Source organism: Myotis lucifugus, unplaced genomic scaffold, assembly GCF_000147115.1.
Source record: "Myotis lucifugus unplaced genomic scaffold, Myoluc2.0 scaffold_924, whole genome shotgun sequence".
NCBI lineage: Eukaryota > Metazoa > Chordata > Mammalia > Chiroptera > Vespertilionidae > Myotis > Myotis lucifugus.
Genome location: NW_005871972.1, coordinates 98,825 through 121,748, shown reverse-complemented (window position 1 = coordinate 121,748; position 22,924 = coordinate 98,825). Strand labels below are relative to the sequence as shown.

The window sequence follows — 22,924 nt, the reverse complement described above, 5'->3', positions numbered from 1 at the left end:
GTAATTAGCTAACCTCCCGCTTCCCCAGGAGCACAGTCTCCAGTCAAACACTATCTGAAATTCCTTCTCCTTTTTTCCCTCTTCACTGTAAGGATTCCCCACTGCCCTGCCTGCCTTTGAGTCTTTGTCAAATGCAAGTGATGGGGGCTGACCCTCTTGCCATAGCAAGCTCTGAATGAATAGCTTGTTTGTTCTCATTTGGGAGGTCTTTGTCTGTTTCCTCAAACCCTGTGGTATTAAGTCTTGTAATTCTCTTTTCATAGAGGAGGAAGCTGAAGCGCAGAGAAATAAGTGATTTTCCTGGGGTCACTGAGCAAGAATAGGTGATGATGGATTTAAAACTCAAGTTCTTTCTCCAACCCAGATTTCAAGAGAGTAGAAATTTTATAATCTACCCAATCCTCTGGCCAATAGGCAATCCAGTAAAAGTAGAAATTGGTATTAAAAGTTTAAACACACTCATCTCAGAAAAAAATCAATCACCTAAAATTTCAGAAACATGCCTCTAAAGCGAATAAAATAAAATGATGTCCAGGAAGAAATGAAGGACCAAAACGTTGGAGTCCTCTTTTTGACTAGTCTTTTTTCTCCCATGTCCCACAGCCGGCCGGTCTGTCAGGAAATCCTGTTGGCGCTGCTCTCAAAACCTCCCCACTTCTAATCACCTCCTGGCCCAATTGCCGCAATAAATAACCTTCTTATGGCCTTGCTGCTTGACCAGAGTCCCCTGCAGTCTATTCCCCACATAGCAGTCACAGGGATTCCATCAACCCTAAAAATGCCCTCCCCTTCTCTGTTCAAAACTCTCTGTGCTCTCATCGCATCAGAGTAAAAGCCAAAGTTCCGCACAATGTGGCCTTTCCTTTTTCCTCTCTGATCTCAGCTCCCGCCACTCCGCAGAGAGGCTCTCTACTTCAAAGAGTGGTTTGTTCCCTCTAATGAGTCTCTCTCAAGAGGCACATTTCTTTTTTATCCACTCATCCACTGATGGGCACTTTGGGCTATTTCCAGATCTTGGCTATTGTAAATAATGCTACGATGAACATAGGGTTGCATATCTTTTGGATTAGTGTTGTGGGTTTCGTAGGCTATATTCCCTGAAGTGGGATCGCTGGGTCAAAAGGCAGTTTTATTTTTAATGTTTTGAGGTAACTCCACACTGTTTTCCACAGTGGCTGCACCAACCCTGTGGTACGTTTATACCTGGAACACTACTAGGCCATAAAAATAAGGAACGTTTACCTTTTGTGACAGCATGGATGGACCTGGAGAGTATTATGCTAAGTGAAATGAGCCAGTTGGAGAAAGACAAAAACCACATGCTCTCACTCATATGTGGAATCTAATGAACAAAACAAACTGATGAACAAAATAGAAACAGAGGCATAGATACATGGAACAGACTGACAGCTGTCAGAGACAAGGGCAGTTGGGGGACTGGATGAAAGAAGGTGAAGGGATTAATACATAGACACAGACAACAGTTGGTGGTAGCCAGAAGGAACTGGGGGGTGGGGAGTAGGTTGAGGTGGGCAAAGGTGGGGGGTATGGGGACGGAAGGAGTCTTTACTTGGGGTGATGGGTGCACGATGCAGTGTGCAGATGATGTTTTATTGAGTTGTACACTTGAAACCTGGATGGTTTGCGAACCAATGTCACCCCAATAAATTTCAATTTTTTTTAAAAAAAGCACATTCCTTTGTGATGGCGCTCTTTCTTTCATTCCTTCAGTCAAACAACATTTTTGAGCTCCTCCTACATGACAGGTGGCAATAAACAAGAATGATTCTTCCTTGTCCTCATTCTAATATGGAAGATAGACAATAAACAGATTGACAATGAAGACAATTTGGTAGCTGTAAGCACTATGAAGAAAAATGACACAGGATAATAGGAAAGCTATGGGATGTTATGGGATGGGGTAACGGTGTAGGTAGGGTGGGTCAGAAAAGGCCTCTTTGAGGGAGTGACATTTCAGCAGAAACCTAGAGGGAGTAAAACCATGGCAAACTGGGGGAGGGAAATGGCAGGCAGAGGGCACAGCAATTGTAAAGCTTGAGGAGTTCATCATGCTTAAGAGAAAACATGTTCTGGAATTAGATAATAGTGATGGTTGTACATCTTTGTGAATACCCTGAAAACTCCCTAATCGTGCACTTAAAGAGGGTGAGTGTTATGGTATGTCAATTGCATCTCAATTTTTAAAATCGATTATAAAATTGTAGGTAAAACAACTCTCAGTTCAAAACTTTTCTTTCATCAGTGATATTCATTGGGTATGTACTATGTGGGTGCTGAAGAGTCAGTGACCGAGTCACAGTGATTTTCTCACAGGGCTCAAAGTCTGGTGGGGGAGACAGACACCACAACTGCCTAAACTTACGTCATCTTTGATTCTTCTCTTTCCCTCACCTCTCTAATTCACCAACTAATCTCAGTTTAACTCCAAATACAAGTAGTCTTAAATCTCCACTCTGAGCCAAGCCAGCATCATTTTTATCCAGCTGCCTGAAGCAGCCTCTCAAATGGTCTCTGTGCTTCCACTCTTTCTCTCTACATGATCCATGTTTCACACAGCAGTCATAATGAATGCACTCCCCCTCCCCTAAAAACCTGGTATCCATGAACATTCACTCTTTGTTTGTTTTTGTAATCCTCACCCCAGGATATTTTCCGCTGATTTTTAGAGAGAGTGAGAGGGAAGGGGAGAGACACAGAGAGACAAACATCAATGTGTGTGTGAGAAAGAGATCAATTGGTTGCTTCCCTGATGTGCCCCAACCAGGGCTGGGGATCAAACCTACAACCAAGGTATATGCCCTTGACCAGAATCGAATTCGGGACCCTTCAGTCCACAGGCCAATGCAGTCCACTGAGCCAAACAAGCTGGGGCGAACATTCACTCGTAATCTCCCCTAACCCTCATCCCAGCCCCCTTGTGTTAGGCAAACATTAATCTATTTTTATGTATCTATGCATTTACCTATTCTGGGTTTTTTTTTATACAAATAAAATGATACTGTATGTGGTCTTTTGTGTCTGGCTTCTTTCACTTAGCATAATGTTTTCAAGGTTCATTCACGTTGTATCAGTGCTTCTATTGTTATGGTTGAAAAATATTTCATGTATGGGTAGATAGACCATATTTTGCTGATCCATTCATCAACTGACAGACAGTTGGATTGTTTCTACTCTTTGGCTATTATGAATCAATTATAATACCAGCTGCTACAACTGGTAACCACTTTGCAGTTAACATCTAATGAGAAAATATCGTTGTCATTTACAACTCTAGAGACTTGGAAATTTTATGTCACTGAAACCTCTCAATAACCCTATGAGATAGACTTCATTATTATGATTTCACAGAAGAGAGCACAGACCCCGAAGTACATGACTGACCCAAACATTTGCAGCCATTAGGTTGACAGATTTCAGACTCAACCCCTGACTCCAAAGGCAGTGTCCTTTCCATGACACAATTTTTCCTTAAAAACTGCTGTGCCAGCATGGTCAAGTCAATTCTCTTCTCCAAATCCAAATCCTCATGAATAAAATATGGGAATAAATCCAGTTAGCCATCACAGGATTGGTAAAATATGGAGGGAAAGAGCTATAAACCACACAGCAATGTGAGTTAAAGACGTTTTTAGCTGTGACCTGTTATGACACACAGTACACTCAGGATAGGGTTCTAGATTCTTCTGGAAGTGAACCAGAAGTCAGAAGGCCTCATCTTCGTCTCTCACATCTGGGAGATGCTAGGTAAGTCACTTCCCTCACTGTTGGTCTGCTTCAGAGACTGCAAACTGGTGGTACCCAAGTTGGATCTGACCCATCCATTTCTTGTTTGGCCTACTAAATCCTTAAATTTTAAGATCAACTTTATTTTGTGGGGTAACATGTAAAATTCAGGATATTTCACAAAATAATTCAAATGTTTAGCTTCTCTTTTTCTTAAAGGAAATTTCAACCTCCTTGCTTTGTGATAGTAAGCAAGATGTTTCACCTCTCCTTAGGCCTCAGTTTCCTCATATTTAAAATATGGATTATGCCCTGGCCAGTGTAGTTCAGTGCTTAGAGCGTTGGCCCTCACACTGAAGGGTCTTGGGTTTGATTCCCAGTCAAGGGCATGTACCTGGGTTGCAGGTTTGATCCCTGGCCCAGTAGGGTGTGTGTGGGAGGCAACCAATCCCTCATATAGATGTTTCTCTCTCTCTCTCCCTCCATTCCACTCTCTCTAAAAATCAGTGGAAAAATATCCTTGGGTGAGATATTTTTCTGTATTTCTGCATGTTTCACAGGATCCCTCTGAGTGGACTCCACCCCGACCCTTAACCACATGTCAAAACAGATTTACTGTCTCTTTCTCATATAAAGAAGATACTTCCCAGAATGCCAGGTAATAAACACCTCTCCATCACACCCACCATGTGCTCCCTTTTTGCACTGCCAATCTCTTTCTTTCCCCTTCTCTGATTTAAAGCTGCATGCTGATGGGTAGTTCTGTTTGTTCATTAACTTCTACACCAAGCAAAATAGAGAGAGACTCACAGATAGAGAGCAGGCAGACAACTCTGGTGGAGGGAGGTAACGGGGGTGGGGGGAAGTGGAAGGATTGAGCAAAAAAGAGAACTCATGGACAACAGTGTGGTGATTGCGGGGCAGGGGAGGTGGAAGAGGACATAGAAGGGGTAAATAGTGATGGAAAAAATAAAAATAAGTAAATAAATAAAACTGCATGTTGGATGTAGGAATGAGCCCTCTCTGAGTCCTGGCCCCAGCTTTGCCAGTAAATCACTGAATACGCCTGGTCAAATATCCCCCCCTCTGTAGTTTCCTTATCTGTACCAACGGGTTTTCTGGAGATGTAATGGTCAGCCTAGCGCTTAGCTTCTGACTTCTTCTTGAGCTTCCCTCCCAGGCTTTAGACATACATGAGACGACTCCCCACGCGCCCTTTTTTTTCTCTCCCCCATATACAGTTCCCTTTGCTCATCGCTACTCCCCTAATTTTACCTCCATCTCTCCTTCCAGGGCCTCCAGGGAATTCTTTGTCCTCAGCACACACTCTTCCCATCTGTATTTTTATTTCCTTGGCAGAGGGCAACTGACACAAAGGCTTCCCAGACTTGCCAAGGGAAGGGCTGCCTTTGGGATGACGGGCCTGCTTAGGCTGACTTTGATTTTCTAGGGAAACCAGGGTCTGACAGTGGAATGGATGAACCGGATTGCACACATGGGATAATGGTGTGGCTGAGGACTGAGTGCCTCACAGGGGGATTAATGTTTTAAGGGCCTGATGTAAAGAGAGTCTAGGCCCTGCCAGCGTGGCTCAGTGGTTGAGCATCAACCTATGAACCAGGAGATCACCGTTCCACTTCCGGTCAGGGCACCTGCCCGGGTTGGAGGCCTGATACCCAGTGTGGGGGTGTGCAGGAGGCAGTGGGATCAATGATTTTCCTCTCATCATTGATGTTTCTCTCACTCCCTAACTCTCTGAAATCAACAAAAACATATTTAAAAATAAATAAAGCAAGTCTAATTATCTGGTGAACCGGGCAGGCTATAGAAGAAAATGGATTATCCGCTTAACTGGTTCCCAAGGAGATGAACTGTTGACTCAAAAGAGCACTAACCTGGTCATTAACCGACCGACTGCTTGGGGCCCCTCAGCTGGGCCCGGTGGCCCCTCAGCTGGGCCCGGTGGCCGGCTGGGCGGCCGGCTGGCGATACAGGAACAGGCTCCTGGGGGACTGACTAGCCGGCTCTCCGGGAGCCTCCCCGCCGGACTGACCCAGAACTGCTCTTGGTCCAACCGGGAGGCTCAGAGGGGGCCTCTGAGGCCCGAGAGCTGCCCTGGCTGCCCACACTCACGCTGACTGACGGCCTGCCGGACTGACAGACAAGTCCCGCTTTCAGGGGAGTCCGGTTTGGTCAGTCCCAACGCACGTCCCACATTCAATGATGTCCGGAAAGCCAACAGGCCGGGCACGGCCTCGTGAGGCCAGTTGTCACGGAAGCCTGCGTAATGGCGCTCGGAAGTCTCTCTCTGGGTCCTCCCCGGCATGCCTTGCGCGGGGAGCGTCCACCCGGCAGCCAATCAGCGGCTGCAGGTGCTATTCCTCTGCAGCCAATCAGCGGCTGCGTGCTCTATTACCCTGCAGCCAATCAATGAGGCAAGTGAAGATTTGCATTCATGGACACACGCCTGTGGTTTGGGAGTTATTAGCACATACAGCCGCTGATTGGCTCCCGGTGGCCGCTACCCGCGCAAGGCATGCTGGAGGACCCATAGAGAGACTTCCCAGCGCCATTACACAGGCTTCCCCGACAACTGGCATCAGGAGGTCCTCCCGGCATGCCTTGTGTGGGGAGCGTCCACCTTGCAGCCAATCAACGAGGCAGATGAAGATTTGCATTCATGAGCACACGCCTGTTAGAGCTGATGACAGCGACCAGAGCCAATCAGGAGCTGATAGTGAATGTCCCCTCCCCTTTGTGTAGTGGTGGTAGGGGTGTGTGTGAGGTGGGAGATGGGGAGGGCTAGTGCAAATCCGTATTTGTGGCCAGTGCCACGGGAATTTGGGCATCAGTTTGCTTCTCTGAGAGGCCTTTCTTGACTCTGTTAATGAAAGCCATGCTCCTCTCCCACTATGATCACTTCATGGCTCTTCATTAACTCTGCTTTATTTTTTTTTTTTACACTGTATTCATGAAACCCGTTCTTACCCATTAAGCATTGTTCAAAACACTTGTTGCTAAGTTATATTTTTGCTTATGGCCTGACTACCCCACTAGAATGTAAGCTCATAGTGGACAGAGGTATTTTGTTTGTTTTTCACTGCTGTTTCCTTCCCACCTGGAACACTGAGGGTGATTCATATTTGTCAATAAGCATTTATTTAATCATGAACAGGCCTGAGGAGGCAAGGGCTCAGAGTTTCATGTTAGGTGTATGTTTAGCATTGTCTGATATTGCCAAAGAATTTTTCAAAGTGGATGAACCAGTGTACACGTCCACCTAAATGGTGAACTCTTATAGCATTGAACTCTTATAACTCAACTAGAGGCCCAGTGCATGAAATTTGTGCACGGGTAGGGTCCCTAGGCCTGGCCAGCGATCAGGGCTGATCTGCGGGGCGACCGGCGGGGCAATTGGGGGATGCCCACTGGCACCCACCTTGGCTGGCCTGGGACCTGTGGGCTGGAGGCAGTTCCTGCGTTGAGTGTCTGCCCCCTGGTGGTCAGTGACCATCACAGCGACTGGTCATTCTGCTGGTCTATTTGCATATTAGGCTTTCATTATATAGGATAATGCTCAGGAATGTAGGAGAGTATCAGGGGGTTCACATCCTTGCTAACACGTGATTAGCCAATTAATATATATATATATATATATATATATATATATATATATATATATAATTGATTTTCAAAGAGGAAGGGAGAGGGAGAGAGAGATAGAAACATTAATGATAAGAGACAATCACTGATGGGCTGCCTCCTGCAGGCCCCCTACTGGGGATCCAGCCCACAACCAGGCATGTGCCCTGACTGGGAATCGAATCTCCTGGCTCATAGGTCAAAACTCAACCACTGAGTCATGCCTGCTGGGCAGCTAATTTTTAATTTTAGCCATTCTGGTGTTTGTATAGTGGTATTTTACTGTGGTTTTAATTTGCATTTCCCTGATGCAAATTTTCATATTGTTATTAATCATTTAGAAATACTTTTTTTGGTGAAGTGCCCATGTAGACACTCTACCTGTTAAAATAAAATATAGTTGATGGCTGGCTTAAAAAAAAACAACTTTTGACGAAGTTATTTATATATCCTGGATTTCTTTGTCATATTTTTTAAAACAAATATCTTGTTCAAATTTTTGCCTGTCTTTCACTCTCTTAATGGTGTTTATGATTAAGAGAAGTTCTTTAAGTGAAATTCAATTTATCATTTACTTTTTTTATTGGTCTGATTTGGAGGAATTGTCTAGCTCAGACTTAAATTTTTTTTTATGGTAGTGATACTTGTGTTTTGTTTAAGAATTCTTAGACTCCCCTAAGGTGGTAAAATATCCTATTTGTTTTCTGGAAGCTTTATTGTTGTACCATTCATGTTTAAGTCTATGATACAAACCAAATGAATGTGTGTGTGTCATTTGAAGTGTGGGTCCAGTTTAATTCTTTATGAATAGATATATAATGTCTTATTAAAAAGACAATTATTTTCTCCCTTAATTGCAGGATCACCTTATTCATAAATCAAGTCTCTATCTGTGTGGATCTATATTTAATTACTGTTTGCATTCCAATGACTGATTATCTATGCTTACACCAATACTGGGCATATGCCCTGACTGGGAATTGAATCTGGGACCTCTTGAGTCCATAGGCCAACGTTCAACCACTGAGCAATACCAGCCAGGTCCATATTGTGTTTTAATAGTTTACATATTTCTGTGCCTTCCCCAAACCCTACACCATACACTTGACTGTTTCTGGCATATAATTGACATACAGTAAAATTTTGGAGAACAAAAAAATGAGGGGAAGATGTAGGGGTTTCCCAATGCTCCCTTCGTGAATGCATTTAAAAAGGAGCTGAAATGCACTTTTGTTTCGAAACTAGCCAGGAGCGAAGGTTTCTGTGGTGACCTTGAAAAGAAAAACTAGAGAAAGTTTGTCATTCTGCTGACCTATCTCTGTGAAGGCAGAGGAGGGAGGCTGTAACCCAGTGGTTCTCAAACTGGGGGCTTTTTGCCACCCACGGACATTTGGCAATGTTTGGAGATACTTTTGGTTGTCAAAACAGGGCAGGGGAAGCTCCTGGCATCTCATGGGTGGAGGCCAGGGATGCTCCTTAACATCCTACAATGCACAGGGAAGCCCACCCCCCACACAACAAAAAGATCACCCAGCTACAAATGCCCAAATATCAATGGCACTGAGATTGACTAAAACCATGGCCCTAATCCAACCTGTGGGAATGGCCAGGAGTGGAAGTGTTGGTAAGGCAGGGAATGCAGCTTGCCTGAGGAGGTGATATTTGAGCCGCATTTCAAAAGATAAGCATATGCTGCAAAGATGGAGAAAGGGGACACTATGACTGGGAGATGAAACCATGTGAATGAAGCATGGAGAGGCAAGAAGGGGCAGGATCCCCTAGCCAGGTACCTCCGGTGGTTAGAGCACCATCCTGATACACCTGGGACAGGCCCTGGTCAGGGCACATACAAGGAGCAACCAATGAATGCGTCAATAAGTGGAACAACAGTCCTAACTGATTTGGCTCAGTGGCTAGAGCATCGGCCTGCGGACTGAAGGGTCCTAGGTTCGATTCCGGTCAAGGACATGTACCTTGGTTGCGGGCGCATCCCCAGTAGGGGGTGTGCAGGAGGCAGCTGACCGATGTTTCTCTCTCATCGATGTTTCTAACTCTCTATCTCTCTCCCTTCCTCTCTGTAAAAAATCAATAAAATATATTTTTTAAAAAAGTGGAAAAACAGCCGAAACCGGTTTGGCTCAGTGGATAGAGCATCTGCCTGGGGACTGAAAGGTCCCAGGTTCGATTCCGGTCAAGGGCATGTACCTGGGTTGCGGGCACATCCCCAGTAGGAGGTGTGCAGGAGGCAGCTGATCGATGTTTCTCTCTCATCGATGTTTCTGACTCTCTATCTCTCTCCTTTCCTCTCTGTAAAAAATCAATAAAATATATTTTTTAAAAAAGTGGAAAAACAAATCAATGTGTTTCTCTCTCTCTCTCTCTCAAAATCCATAAATAAATTTTTAAAAATTGACTTTAGAGAGAAAGAAAGGGAGAGGGATAGAGAGATAGAAACATCAATGAGAGAGAAACATTGATCGGCTGCCTCCTGCACGCCCCCTCCCGGTGATCGTGCCCCAAACCCCGGGCACGTGCCCTGACTGGGAATCAGACCAGTGACCTCTTGGTTCATGGGTGGATGCTTAACCACTGAGCCACATCAGTCAGACAATAAATAAATATTTTTTTTAACAAAAAGAAGGAGCAGGAGGTCTTCAGGTGGTGTCAAGGGTGTGGCTGAAGTGTGTGACGGTTGGTGGCTGAGAGAAAGGAGCAAGGTAGATGACGGTGAGGTTGTGAAGATTCTTGAACAATTCCCACTGGAGTTGAGACCTCGAACGTGGAGGTGTGGAAGGATGTTTATCCGGGAGACAGGCAGAGTTGGAGCTGAGTATTAGAAAGCTCTCTTTGCTGCTGGTGCTGGTGATGGGCTGGATGGGGTGAAACGAAGCCCAGAGGCTGGGGGGTGGGGGGTGTAGGCATGAGGCTGTTTCAATGGTCCTGAAGAGAGGGATCAGGTTAGGACCCAGTCAGGGGATGGAGAAGAGGGGACAGATCCTGGGCTTGGTGACTCATGAGAATGGGCAATGTGGGAGGGGAAGTGAAACAAAACCCTGACCGTAAATACTACTGACCGAAAATAGGCCTGATACTTATTTGCTAACTTGCTCATCAGCAGCCTTTCCCATAACAAGAACGCCCACTTGGTCAGGCTGCAAGTGAAAGCCTCTCACCACTTATTTACATATGGAAACCGAGAGGTCATCTAGGGAGTCAAACGATCCCCTTGGAAGTGTTTATCTGAGTGTACTTGACCAGCTGCCCATGGCTGACTGTTACAGCAGGCTCACCGTGCCTCCGGCCCCGCCCATGCCCGTGCGAATTAAATCATGGAATCCTCAGAACAAGCACGTGAGCTAAGGACTGTTCTTGCCCCCATTTAACAGATGAGCCCGTGGAAGGAGCAAGAGGCTCGGTGGTGAAGCAGGTGTTGTGTAACCACCACCTCGGCCTCCTCGCAAAACAATTTCCATCACCCGCCAAAAACCCCGTCCCCATTCAACAGTCACTCGCCATTGCATCTTCCCAGAAGCCCCTGGCAGCCCTGAATCTACGTTCTGTCCCTATGGGTTTATCTATTTTGGATGTTTTGTGTTAATAGAATCATACAACATGTGAACTTTTGTGTACGGTGTCTTTCATGTAGCATGTCTTTGAGGTTCATCCATGTTGAAGCATGTATCTGTGTACCACCTTTTGTTATGGCTGAATAATATTCCGTGTGTGGATGGTCCACATTTTGTTTATTCATTCATGTATTGATGGACATTTTGTTGTTTCCACCTTTAGGTGGAGGCTTAAATTTTAAAAAAATTCTCACTCGATGACATGCTTATTGATTTTAAAGAGGGGGAGGGAGAGAGGGAGGGAGGGAGGGAGAGAGAGAGAGAGAGAAAGAAAGAGAGAGAAACAGAACAGTTGCCTCCTATACTTGCCCTGACAGGGGATCAAAATGCAACCTAGATATGTGCCATGCCAGGAATTGAACCTGCAACTTTTTGGTGTACAGGATGATGCTTCAACCAACTGAGCCACATTGACTAGGGCTATACTAAATGCCACTGGATTGTTCACTTTAAAATTTCAACCACTGTCCTCTACTGCCTTCATTAAGACAGTTTAGGTGGTCTCTAGTACCTGGGATTAAAGCTTGGTGGAGAGATGAATGGAGTCCATGGGGTCCCAGAAGAAGGAGGTCCAGAATCTTCCACAGGGCAGTGGAAGTGAAGCAGTTAAAGAAGACATCATGTTGGAAGTTCTGTACCCGTTCAACATTAACTGTCCACCCGCTCCCCCAATCTCAAGCCCTCGGTAACTACTATATATTACTTTTCTTCATTGTGGTTAAAAAAAACAACCATAAAATCTACTGTCTTAACTATTTCAGTTGAGGATGCTTTTTACTTCATCTTTTCAACCCAGACACATATTTTTGAGCCCATTTTGAAGGATAATTTTGAGCCCATTTTGAAGGAGGGCTGTGGATGCTCAAAGACAGTGAGGAACACACCAGAACAAGGGTTCTCAGAGAATGGCTTGAGGGGTTGATGACTTAGGCTATGGTGATGGAAAAGTGGACTGCATGAGATTAAGAATAACTTAGATCAGCCCTGGCTGGGTGGCTCAGTTGGTTAGAGCATTGTCCCATACACTAAAAGGTGACAAGTTTGATTCCTGGTCAGGGCACATACCTAGGTTGTGGGTTCCATCCCAAATAAGGGTATACACAGGAGGCGACCAATTGATGTTTCTCTATCACCTCTCTCTCGCTCTCTCTTTCTCTCTCTCAAAATCAAATAAACATATCCTCGATGAGGATTTAAAAAAAAAGAATAACTTAGAGCAGAAGTCAGAAAACTATAGCCAGGGGGGCTGCCTACTTTTGTAAATAAAATTTTGTTGAGACACAGCCACATTAATTTATTTTCAGATTGCCTATGGCTGTGTTTGCACTGCAAACAGGGATGCCTAGTTGCAACAAAAACCACACAGCTTGCAAAGCCTAACATATTTGCTCTCTGTCCCCTTACAAAGTTTTTTTCCCTGATTCGTGATCTAGAATGTCGAATTCAGAAGCTTGTCAATGGTTCTTTCTGGCTGAAGAGATAGAGCAGTGTTTTGGCTCTCAGTTTTAGGAAATTCTGTAAGTGTTAGTAAGTGATTTTGCCAGTAGCAGGCAGGCAGGATGGACGGGAAGATTCAGGAGTGGAACGAGATGATGGGAAGGGATCCACAGAAGGAATCTGTGTAGAGAGTGAGGCTGACATGTTGCAATACAGTGTCCAGGACAGGACAGATTATACCCAGCCTCTGAGTGACGCCACTAACTCCATCCCGGGGAGCATGCATCAAACTCTCACAGCATACCAGGACTTTTGCTGGGTGTTTCCCATATGTACTTTTAAAAAACATCTTTTTTAAAGAAGAATCTCTTACCCACTGAGACAGCCTGGAGGAACCTGGAGAATGTCATACTAAGTGAAATAAGTCAGTCAGAGAAAGACAAGTATCACATGATCGCACTCATATGTGGAATCTACATAACAAAATAAACTGATGAACGAAGTGGATCCAGAGACATGGAAGCATGGAACAGAGTGCGGAATCTCAGAGGGAAGGCGGGGGAGGGTGGGTGGGTGGGAGGTAATCAACCAAAGAACTTGTATGCGTCTATGCATGACCCATGGACACAGACAATTGGGTGTTAAAGGTTTTGGGTGGGGGTGGTGGTCGGGGGTGGGTTGGAAGGGGTCAATGGGGGAATAAAGGAGACATATGTAAGATTTTCAGCATTAAAGAATTCTTTAAAAATATATCTTTTTATATTGATTTCAGAGAGGAAGGAAGAGAGAAAGAGAGAAACAACAATGATAAGAGAGAATTGAGCCCACAACCCAGTCATATGCCCTGACCAGGAGTTGAACCATGACCTCCTGGTTCATAGGTCCACACTCAACCACTGAACCACACCAGCCAGGCACCATATCTATTTTTTAAATATTTTTTATTGATTGATTTGAGAGAGAGAGAGAGACATCGATTTGTTGTTCCACTTATGCATTCATTGGTTGGTTCTTCTTTTAAAAATATTTTCATTGATATTTTTTGAAAGACAGGAATGGAGAGGGAGAGAGAAAGAGAAACATGGATGTGAGGGCAGGGCATTGATCAGCTGCCTCCTGCACGGCCCCTACTGGGACTCGAGCCAGAAACCTGGCCATGTTCTCTGACCTGGAATCAAACCAGCAACCTTTCGGTGCACAGGACAGCACTCAACGAACGGAGCCACACCAGCCAGCCCCATTGGTTGATTGTTGTGTGTGCCCTGACTGAGGCTCAAACCCACAGCCTTGGTGTAACAGGACAACACTCTAACCAACTGAGCTGCCAGCCAGGTTCCATGCGTACTTTTATTTAATGCTCATAGCAACCCTGCGATGTAGAACTTCTTCTGCCTGATCACAAATCAGGAAATCAAGTCCCGGAGGAGTAAGGTGGCTCAGGTGATGTCATATTCTTCTTAAGCGATGGAAAGAGCATGAACGTGCTCCCAGGTCTCTCTGATTGCAATGCCTAAGATAGCTCCAACATACCAGGAAAGGCATATACAGTAGTTTATAAACGCACTGCCTGTGGGGATGTGAGCTCTCCAAAAGTCAGCTGGTAGGTCCCCCTTCCTCTCAGAGGGATATGGACATTACGGCCTCTCACTGGGTCCTGACATCTGAGTATTCTGATTCGGTGCTTCTCTGAGGAGGTTTCTTCCCCTGAAAGCGGATGGAGGCATAATACACCTCTGGCTCCACCCTCAAGGTCGGGGCGGCCTCTGCAGAGCTAGTGGAGTCAGCAGCTGGGCTGTCAAACTCCGGAGTCTTCTGGTGACCCTGTGTGAAGAGCAAAGAACACCAAGGTCGGAGCAGGGTGGAGGTAGGGGCGGGGGAGTTCCTGCAACGAATTTGATTGTAATAGGATCTTTGCTCATTCTTCCATTTTTTAAAATACATTTAAAAAATTTATTTATTTTTAATCCTCAGCTGAGGATATCTTTTTCCATTGATTTTTAGAGAGGGAGGGAGGGAGAGAGAGAGAGAAAGAGAAACATCGATGTGAGAGGGACACATCTACTGGTTGCCTCCTGCATGCACCCTGAATGGGGCGGGTATAGAACCTATAACCCAGGTACGTGCCCTTGACCAGAAATTGAATCCACAACCCTTCTGTGCATGGGCTGACACTCTAACCACTGAGAAATATTGGTCAGATCATTCTTTCATTCTTTTATTGAATATTTCTCAAGGTCCCATTTAATCACTTATCCAACAAAGATAGCTCTTATTGGTTGCTTTCCAATTCTAGTGACCACTCACACAGACCTTTGTGGAAAATACTATTATTTTACAAAGAAAGACAGTAAGTCTCAGGGAAGTTAGATGCTTCTCAAGAGCTCACATCTACTGGTCAGGAACTCAACCCCTGGTCTCTCAGAGCTCTCCTGTGTGCCAAACACTGGATATGCAGGGAGATGTTTATGAAAAAGAACTTCCCTCCTGTGTGTCTCTCCTTTATTCCTTTTTTTAAAAAAATCCTCCCCCAAGGATATGTTTTTATTGATTTATAGAAAGTGAGGAAGGCAGAGAGAAACATCGATGTGAGAGAGAAACATTGATCACTTGCCCCTGTGTGTGCCCAAACCAGGCATCAAACCTGCAACTTTTTGGTGTATGAGATGACGCTCTAACCAACTGAGCCACCCAGCCAGGGATCTCCTTTACTCTTTCACCAAGCAATTTTCTGACACCAGCTGGACATCCTACAACTGGACTCTGTTCTGACACCATCTACCTGAAGATATTGTCAGATCGCACAGGTTAAAGGCTCCGTCCCACAAGATCCGCCGCCCCCACTGCCCTATGTGGGCCTGTGGTGTGACATTTTCCCCTCTTGGGAACTGTGAGGAACAAATCGACAAGATGTCTCCTGATCTGTTGGCCTCACATACCTGAATAATAATAAAACCTACATTTTTCAAAAGAGTGAGAAGGTGAAGAGCTCATTTCTGGACATGCTGAATGCAATGCAAATGTGGGCCACCCAGGAAGTGGGGGCAGGGTTGCATACCAGGTTGTCCATGATACTCACCAGGGAAGCTGGCCCCATGGCAGTGTGGATGTTGTCCATGCTCATTGCTGTCCCGGCTTTCTTCCTGCGGGTCTTCACTCTGTTGGGAGATACCAGGGTCTTTGACACAGGGTCACTCTTTGAGGCTGGAGTGAGTGACTAGGGAAGGTCAAGAGTGGGTAAAGACCAGGAGCCTTCATAACAAGACTTTGGAACAAGGTATTCCCCCACACCTCCCGATTCAGGCCTGGCTCAGTGGCTATGGGCTGGATTCTCACCACCACGGCACACCTTACCCTTCTCCGGGCCCTCACAACTTTTCCAGGTCCCTATTCTCCACCTCTGGCCCACACCTGTCCCATCTCACACAAAATAGATGAGGCAGAGGCAGCCAGCCAGCAGTGCAGTGACACCGGCTCCCCCGACAGCCGCCCGAACCACGTCTGCCTTCGTCCTCGGTTCCCCTGCAGACAAGAGAGACATGGGTGAACTCCAAGCTTGATGAACAGGCATGTATACCCTCTTCTCAAGCATGAAGAGATGGGTGCCCATCTCCTCCCATCCAGGGCTGAGCAACTAGGTCCTCCAGAACCATGGGGTGAAGGACACGGTCTACATGACATCTCCTATCCAGTTCCCACACTCCTGTGCGGCAAACCTCATCTTTTCTAGGACCTGGGATCTTCTCCATTAGATTTCTCTGCCACAGACCCCAAAACTGGCTGCAGCAGGACCTTGAGCCTCAGTGTCCCATGGGCACTCCAGAGCGCTGTGGGTTGCCAAAAGACCTCTCTTTTTCCTTCCTGGGAAGGTGTCAGAATCTTGTCTCCTGGCCTCAACTGGCCCAGTCGCTCAGGGTCAAAGGTGGTCTTTTGTGCCTCCAGAAGAAGGTGAAATCCAGCTTTCCTGGTCTCATTTGGCCATGCTTCCCAGGAGCCCTGGGGTTATAGATGTGTCTCTGAGCATCACCTGTTACAGTCTGATGGAACTGCTGAGAGAGTCCTAACAGGGTCACTGACCAGTGGGGTGGGGACTAGATGATGTCACCAATGGGAATAGGGCAGGAGGAGGATAGGGCTCCAGAGACAAGTCAAGGTAAGGGCCAAGGGGAGGGCAAGCAAAAAATAGAGATTATCAGAGAAGTGAAACTGCTTTACATGACACTATAATGGTGTACAGGTGTCATGATACAATGTCCAAGCCCATTGAGTGTACAACACCAAGAGTAAACCATAATTATTAGTTTTAGTTGACAATGATGTGTCAGTGTAGGTTCATCGATTGTACAAATGTGCCCTCTGGTGGGGGATGTGCATGTGAGGGAGGGTGCGACAGGGTTAGGGGAAATCTCTCTGCCTTCTGTCTCCTGCTCAATATTGCTGTGAATTTATAACTGCTCTTAAAGCTAAAGTCTACTCTAAAATACCCCAAGGCATTTGTAACTGGGGGAAGATAAAGAGCATCTGTTAGGGAGGGCAGGGAGAAGGTTGTGGTCAATCTGGTCAGACAGTAGTTGGAGGGTATTGGGGAAGAGGTGAGATAGGGGTGCTCACGTTTAACTGCACCCACACCCCCTCCTGATCTCTGAAGTCCAACTCTGAATCACCCAGACAGAGACCCACGTCAGTCAATGCCCCATGACAGAAGGCTCCTTCCCACCTGCACTGTCTCCTAGGCAACCACCTGGTGTTGGATTCTGTGTGGCACCTAGGACAGGAAGAGAGGAATTCCTTCTTCAGTGGGCTGAGATGGAGTAAGGATCATTTAGGCATTCCCCCCTCCTCCCTCAGAGACCACATAAATGCAAGATGGGCAGGGCTTGTGTCCTCGAGGTCCCCTACACAGCCAGGTCCCCAGGACAAAGCACCCAGCACCCCTGCCTGGCCCTCCTGCTCTGCACACCCTCAGGGACCTGCTGTTCCCACCCAGCACTCACAGGTGACGTTGAGCTGGATGGTTGTCTCCACGGTCACACCAGCGGCAGGAAAATGCACCTGACAGGTGAGGTTGGTGCCGTGGTCCTGGGGCCGTGGGGTGAGGGTGAGCACGGAGGAGAGGCGGGTCCTGGGGCCCAGGGAGGTGTGGGCTGCTGACGTCCAGGAGAAGGTGGGGGGCGTGCCCCGCTCACAGGCCCAGGGCACAGAGCAGGTCAGGTTCCTGGGGCGGCCGCTCTCCATGGTCCCCGGGTTGAGGATGTGGGGTGTGTGGTTGAGGGCTAGTGAGGAGGGGGAGACAGGGGATCAGGAGTGAGGGTCCCAGGTGCAGCCCTGAGAGAAGCCTCGGGCTTTGGTTCAGCTCCTCCCTCTGAGCCCAACACACTGTACCCCAACCCCCTCCCAGGATGGGGTCTCATCCCAGCTCTGCCCGGGGCCACCGTGAACTTCTCCCAAGGCCTCTCCTGGAGCCTGATCCTTACCCGTCACTTGCACGGAGAGCATGTTATCTTTGTAAGAATATTTAAACTCTTGGTAACCTGCCCTCTCCACTCGAAAAAAATATGATCTGTTATCTGTCCTCCTGGCGTCTCTGATGTCCAGGGAGCAGTTGTTGGTTCTGGGATCCCCGAGGAGGTGGAATCGGCCCTGGGTCTCCTCCTGCACGTTACGAGTCTGGTTGCTTGTGACCACAGCAGCATCGTGGAATTCCTTAGCCCCTTCTGGGAACCAGGAGCCATATGTATGGATAGAAGTCCAAGAGGTCCGCGATGCAGTAAAGTTGCAGGACACAGAAACACACAAGCCCTCCTGCACCATCACAGGTGTCTGCACACTCACTGTGTATCCTCCATCCTTAGCCAGGGACCCTGCAGAAGAAGGAGGGTCAGCCCCAGCCCCTGCCCTACTCCCCCGTCTCCCCTCAGATACTCACCAGCCCACAGCAGAGGCAGCAGCCACAGCATCTCTGACATGGAAGGTTTCTGGGCTCCTGTGGGTGAAAAAAGAATGAAGACAGTGGGAGAAGAGACCGTGGTGAGACCACGGAAGCTGGGGAGGAGCACGAAAGAGGAACCTCAGAGCCCAAGCCCTTCCCCTCTCTGCACAGAGCAGGCAGACACCCCACAGCCCAGGACAGACAGAAAGCTAGCCCCAAGTCCTGTCCAATCTCATGTCTTCCCTGCAGCTCCAGAGCAGAACCAGGACTGCTGAGGACACCTGAGGAGGGCGCACAGGAGCTTCCTAAGGTCCTCCCATTGGGGCCTTTTCTGAGCTCTGGTGTCTACATCAGCGAGCTGGTTCACTCCTGCATTGACGGGAGGTGCCAGCCTCATCTAGAAGCTGTGGTCGGTCCTACAAGGTGTAGGAGTCTGTAATGTCCATGTGAGAGTTTGAGGCAGAAGTAAAGAAGGGGGTCCCAAGTGAAGTGAAGGCAGCATTCACTCATTCATTCATTCATTCATTCACCAAAAACTCAGTGAACATCTACATGGTTGGCTGAAGACAAGACAAGAACAGATCCATGGACCTGGTCTATGTCCCTGTGGTGATCCCCACTAGTGACATCACTGCCTCCCAAACACAGTGCTGTCGGGCTTTAGAGCTTCTGTCACTCATCAGTCTACCACGTGTCCTGGTGGCACGCAGGTATTTCCTAAAAACACAAGTGCGGGTTCCTATTTTACATCTTATTCTGATTCGCGCTGTTTCAATGACGGCATCTCCAAAGTGAAAACTGTGTCTCATCTTCATGTAACACAAAGGAGACCACACGTTCCCTGATGTCAGGGCAGGAAACTCTTCTCTATGATTCCGTCACTCAGAGTGTGTGAACGGGAGAGACTGTCTCAGTTCCACATCATGCAGATGAGCATTTCCTGTCATGGAAAAACGCTGCAAAGTTGCGGATGAACAATGAGGTCAAACATTTCTGTTATATTTGCAAAGTTCTTTCCAGATGGAGTATGTTTCTCCCGGTCTTAGGAGTAAGGTGATATTTGCCTTTCAAATAAAGTACATACTTTCTTGTCTCAGCAAGAGTTCACAATTTCCTTTTTGCATTGACTGCTGGGAATCTCAGGGACATATCTAGACTTAATTTCATAATATTTGTTATTCTATCTGCCTGGTAGAATGATTTCTTTTTTCCTAGGCTATTTCTGTTCTGCTTTAAAAATATTGCTACCTTAGAAATGCTATAAAATGGTAAGGCACCTCAAATTCTAAGTTGGACTATAAGGGCTCTGATTTCTACATAAAATAAAAATATGTAAGGTTGATCAAAAATATGCTGCTCACAGTAAAATGTGGCTCTAAGCATGTAATATTTCTAGGAAACATAAATGGAATATGCAGCTACAATTAAAATTTAGGTTCAGCTCATGTGGTTTTCCATCTGAGTCTGTGGATATGCATCTGGCAAACTCTTGATCCCGGTGACATAAAAGCATTTGCCACCAGATATTTGTAAAATCTTTCTAACACAGTAGTGTCTACATAGATGGGCCTTCAGTCTTACTAATACAGAGAGACTTTTGTGACCTCATTTGGTGGATAAGAAATTGAGTTTTGTCCTGGCCGGGGAGCTCGGTTGTTTAGAGGTCTTCCTGATACACCAAAGTTGTGGGTTAGATCACAGGTCTGGACACAAGTCCTGACTCTGTGTCCTGTCCCATCTCAGGAGCTTCCCTTCAGCACCAGAGCTGGACCAGGACCTCTGAGGACATCTGTAGATGAGACGCGAGTCTCCCAGAAGCAATCTATAAATGCGTAAAAAGTGGAACAACAAATCGATGTTTCTCTCTTCTCTCTCTCTCTCTTACACTTACCTTTTCTTTCTCAAATCTAAATAAAAAATAAGAAAAAGATATTGAATCTCCAGTAAGTAAAATGATACCTTGTTCTAGGCTGTTAAAAAAACATGTAAGAATATAATAGAAAAACCATTACAAATGCTGTGTATTATAAAGAAAGTTATACCATTTTCATGGAAGGGAGGATTCTGTGAGTTCCAATGGTATTTCTTTTAATAATTTCATAATTTACATAAAATAAAATGTAGTCACTTGTGTATGCATTTCCATGAATTTGAACAAATGGGATTGATCCACAATGAAAATATAGAGCATCCTACTATCACCGAGACTTTTCCCCCATGTCTTTGTAGTTCATCACTGCCACCTCCAGCCCCCGATTCACCTTCAATCATGGAGAATTAATTTTGTCTATAGGGGAATTCCTATAAAGTACTGATTTGTGTCTATATTCTCTCACTCAACATAAAATTTGTGAAATTGATCCAAGTTCTATGTATGTGTACTTTGTAATGTATTATTACTAAGTGGTATTCCATTGTACCTCATCCTGGTTTTAACCTGTAATTTTCTAACAACTGATGTTAAGCTTGTTTTCATGTGGGTAGCTGCCATTATTTTTTTATTAGGTGAAATGGCAGATTAATTCTGTGACTGTTTTTTTTTTTTATAAAACTGTGGTAACACAAACTTAAAAAAAACATTTCTAATTGTCTGGGTCAGTGGCATTAAGGACATTCACATTGTTGTGGGACCATCACCACCATCCATCTCTAGATCTTTTGTCATTTTTCTCAAACTGACTCTCTGTGCCCATGAAAAGTACAGCTCTCCATCCCCCCAGATGCTGGCAACCACCATTCTATGGTCTATGTCTATGAATTTGCTAGTCTAAGTACTTCATGGAAGTGGTATCACATAGCATTTGTCCTTTTGTGATTGACTTGCTACACTTAGCATAGTATCTTCAACTCACATTGTAGCATGAGTCAGAATTCACTTCCTTTTTTGAGGATGAATAACATTCCCATGTATGTGTACACCACATTGTGTTTGTCTGTTTCTTGGTCCATGGGCCCTTAGGTTATTTTCACCTAATGGTGAATAATGCTGCTATGAACAGAGATGTATAGATATCCATTAAAGTTCCTGCTTTCAATCCTTTATGTAAATACCCAGAAGTGAAATGACTGGTTCTTATGGTAATTCTATTTTTAATGTTTTGAGGAACTGCCACACTGTATTTAAAAGCAGATACAGAACCTTGGAATGTAGAGCAAAGCTCAAGAGTTTCACTTTCTCCATATCTGCTCCAAGTCTTGTTATTTCCCATTATTATTTTATTTTATTGATTTCAGAGAGGAAATGAGAGGGAGAGAGAGAGAAACAATCATGAGAAAGAAACATCATCGTTGGGCTGCCTCCTCCATGCCCCCTACTGAGGATAGACCCCACAACTCTGGCATGTGTCCTGACCTGGAATCAAACCAGAGACCTTTTGGTTCCTGGGTTGACACTCAACCACTGACCCACAGCAGCTGGGCTCCTTTAGCTCTCTTTGAAGTAACTTTCACAGAACAGCAAGCTCCTGATCCCTAAAATATGGGTCACTCATGAGGTGACCCACTAATGTATCAGGACATAGAAAAGCAGAGCAAACATGGTCTGGAGACATTCAAGGGTTGCAAAAGGTCACATGGGCAGTGCAGAGGGCTGAATGATGGCCACCCAGAGATACCCAGGTCTTAAACCCTGGTACCTCAAAATGTTACCATATAAGGGCAAAGGGGGCTTTGCTCATGGGATTAAGGTAAGAATATTCACATGAAGAACATCCTAGATTATTAGGGTTGATCCCTGAAGCCAATCACAAGTGTTCCCAACATAGACATAGCAGGTGACTTTCTACACACAGAGCAGAACGAGGCCATGTGACCAGGAGATGGGTCTCCGTGATGCAGCCACAAACCAAGGACAGCTGTCATCCCATCACCTGGAAGCAGCAAGAGATGGGTTCTCTCATCCAGCCTCTGGACCGAGTGCATCCCAACCAAAAACCGGATTTCTACACAATAGAACCCATTACACGTGATGGGGTGTAGGACATGTTACCCCAAGATGTGGCACCCAATCTTTCTTTGTTTCTGAGTTCTCCATCAACAACTTAGAAGGGCAGAGGGAGAAGATATTTTTACTCCCTACATGGATTTCTGGTCTCAAGAACTAAGAGACTAAATTTCCATTTTTTAAAGACACAGAGTGTGTGGGAATTTGTCACTATGGCCCCAGAAAACCAATACAGGTGGGAATTCATGGATCACCTCTGGGAGGACCCAGAGGAGGAGTCAAGAGAATTTGACTCCTTCACCAGTCTCATCCCTCTGTCCTCTTCGCAGCCAATTTTCTCATAGGGTTGTCGGGACCCACAATTCCCATATCGTCTTCTCCAATTCTCTCCTGAAGTTTTGTCTTCTCAGAATGAACATCACCTTCAAAACCCTCCTCTCTGTCCATCAAACACAACCCATCCTTTCTGATGCTCAGGGGAAACACTTGGGCACCATCCTTACTCTAGACTTTCAGTCCCCAAGTCAACTTGAATTTCAAGATATATCCAGAAATTAAACCTCACTCTCCACCTCACCTCCTTGGTTGAGCCACCATCCCCTCTTG

The 22,924-nt window shown here is 45.9% G+C and overlaps 1 protein-coding gene across 1 annotated transcript; it reads right to left on the bottom strand.

Annotated features, from left to right (window-relative positions):
* Positions 1–14,093: 14,093 nt before the first annotated feature.
* Positions 14,094–18,439, bottom strand: LOC102423459 (myeloid cell surface antigen CD33-like). The gene is made up of 6 exons (XM_023747597.1): positions 18,373–18,439; positions 17,921–18,307; positions 17,441–17,719; positions 15,872–15,968; positions 15,505–15,604; positions 14,094–14,270 (listed from the first exon to the last, which is right to left on the bottom strand). Exons 1-6 carry the CDS (start codon positions 18,410–18,412, stop codon positions 14,094–14,096), a joined length of 1,080 nt encoding a protein of 359 aa, XP_023603365.1. The 5' UTR covers positions 18,413–18,439.
* Positions 18,440–22,924: the final 4,485 nt, after the last annotated feature.

What these genes read in the sequence shown, in the direction of transcription:
- LOC102423459 (XM_023747597.1), bottom strand. Translation starts at nt 18,412, where the DNA reads ATGTCAGAGATGCTGTGGCTGCTGCCTCTGCTGTGGGCTG. An exon ending in CTCTGCCTCATCTATTTTGT is followed by an intron (nt 15,605 to 15,871) that starts GTGAGATGGGAC and finishes ATCTCCCAACAG; the next exon opens with AGTGAAGACCCGCAGGAAGA. An exon ending in TGAGTATCATGGACAACCTG is followed by an intron (nt 14,271 to 15,504) that starts GTATGCAACCCT and finishes CTCTTCACACAG; the next exon opens with GGTCACCAGAAGACTCCGGA.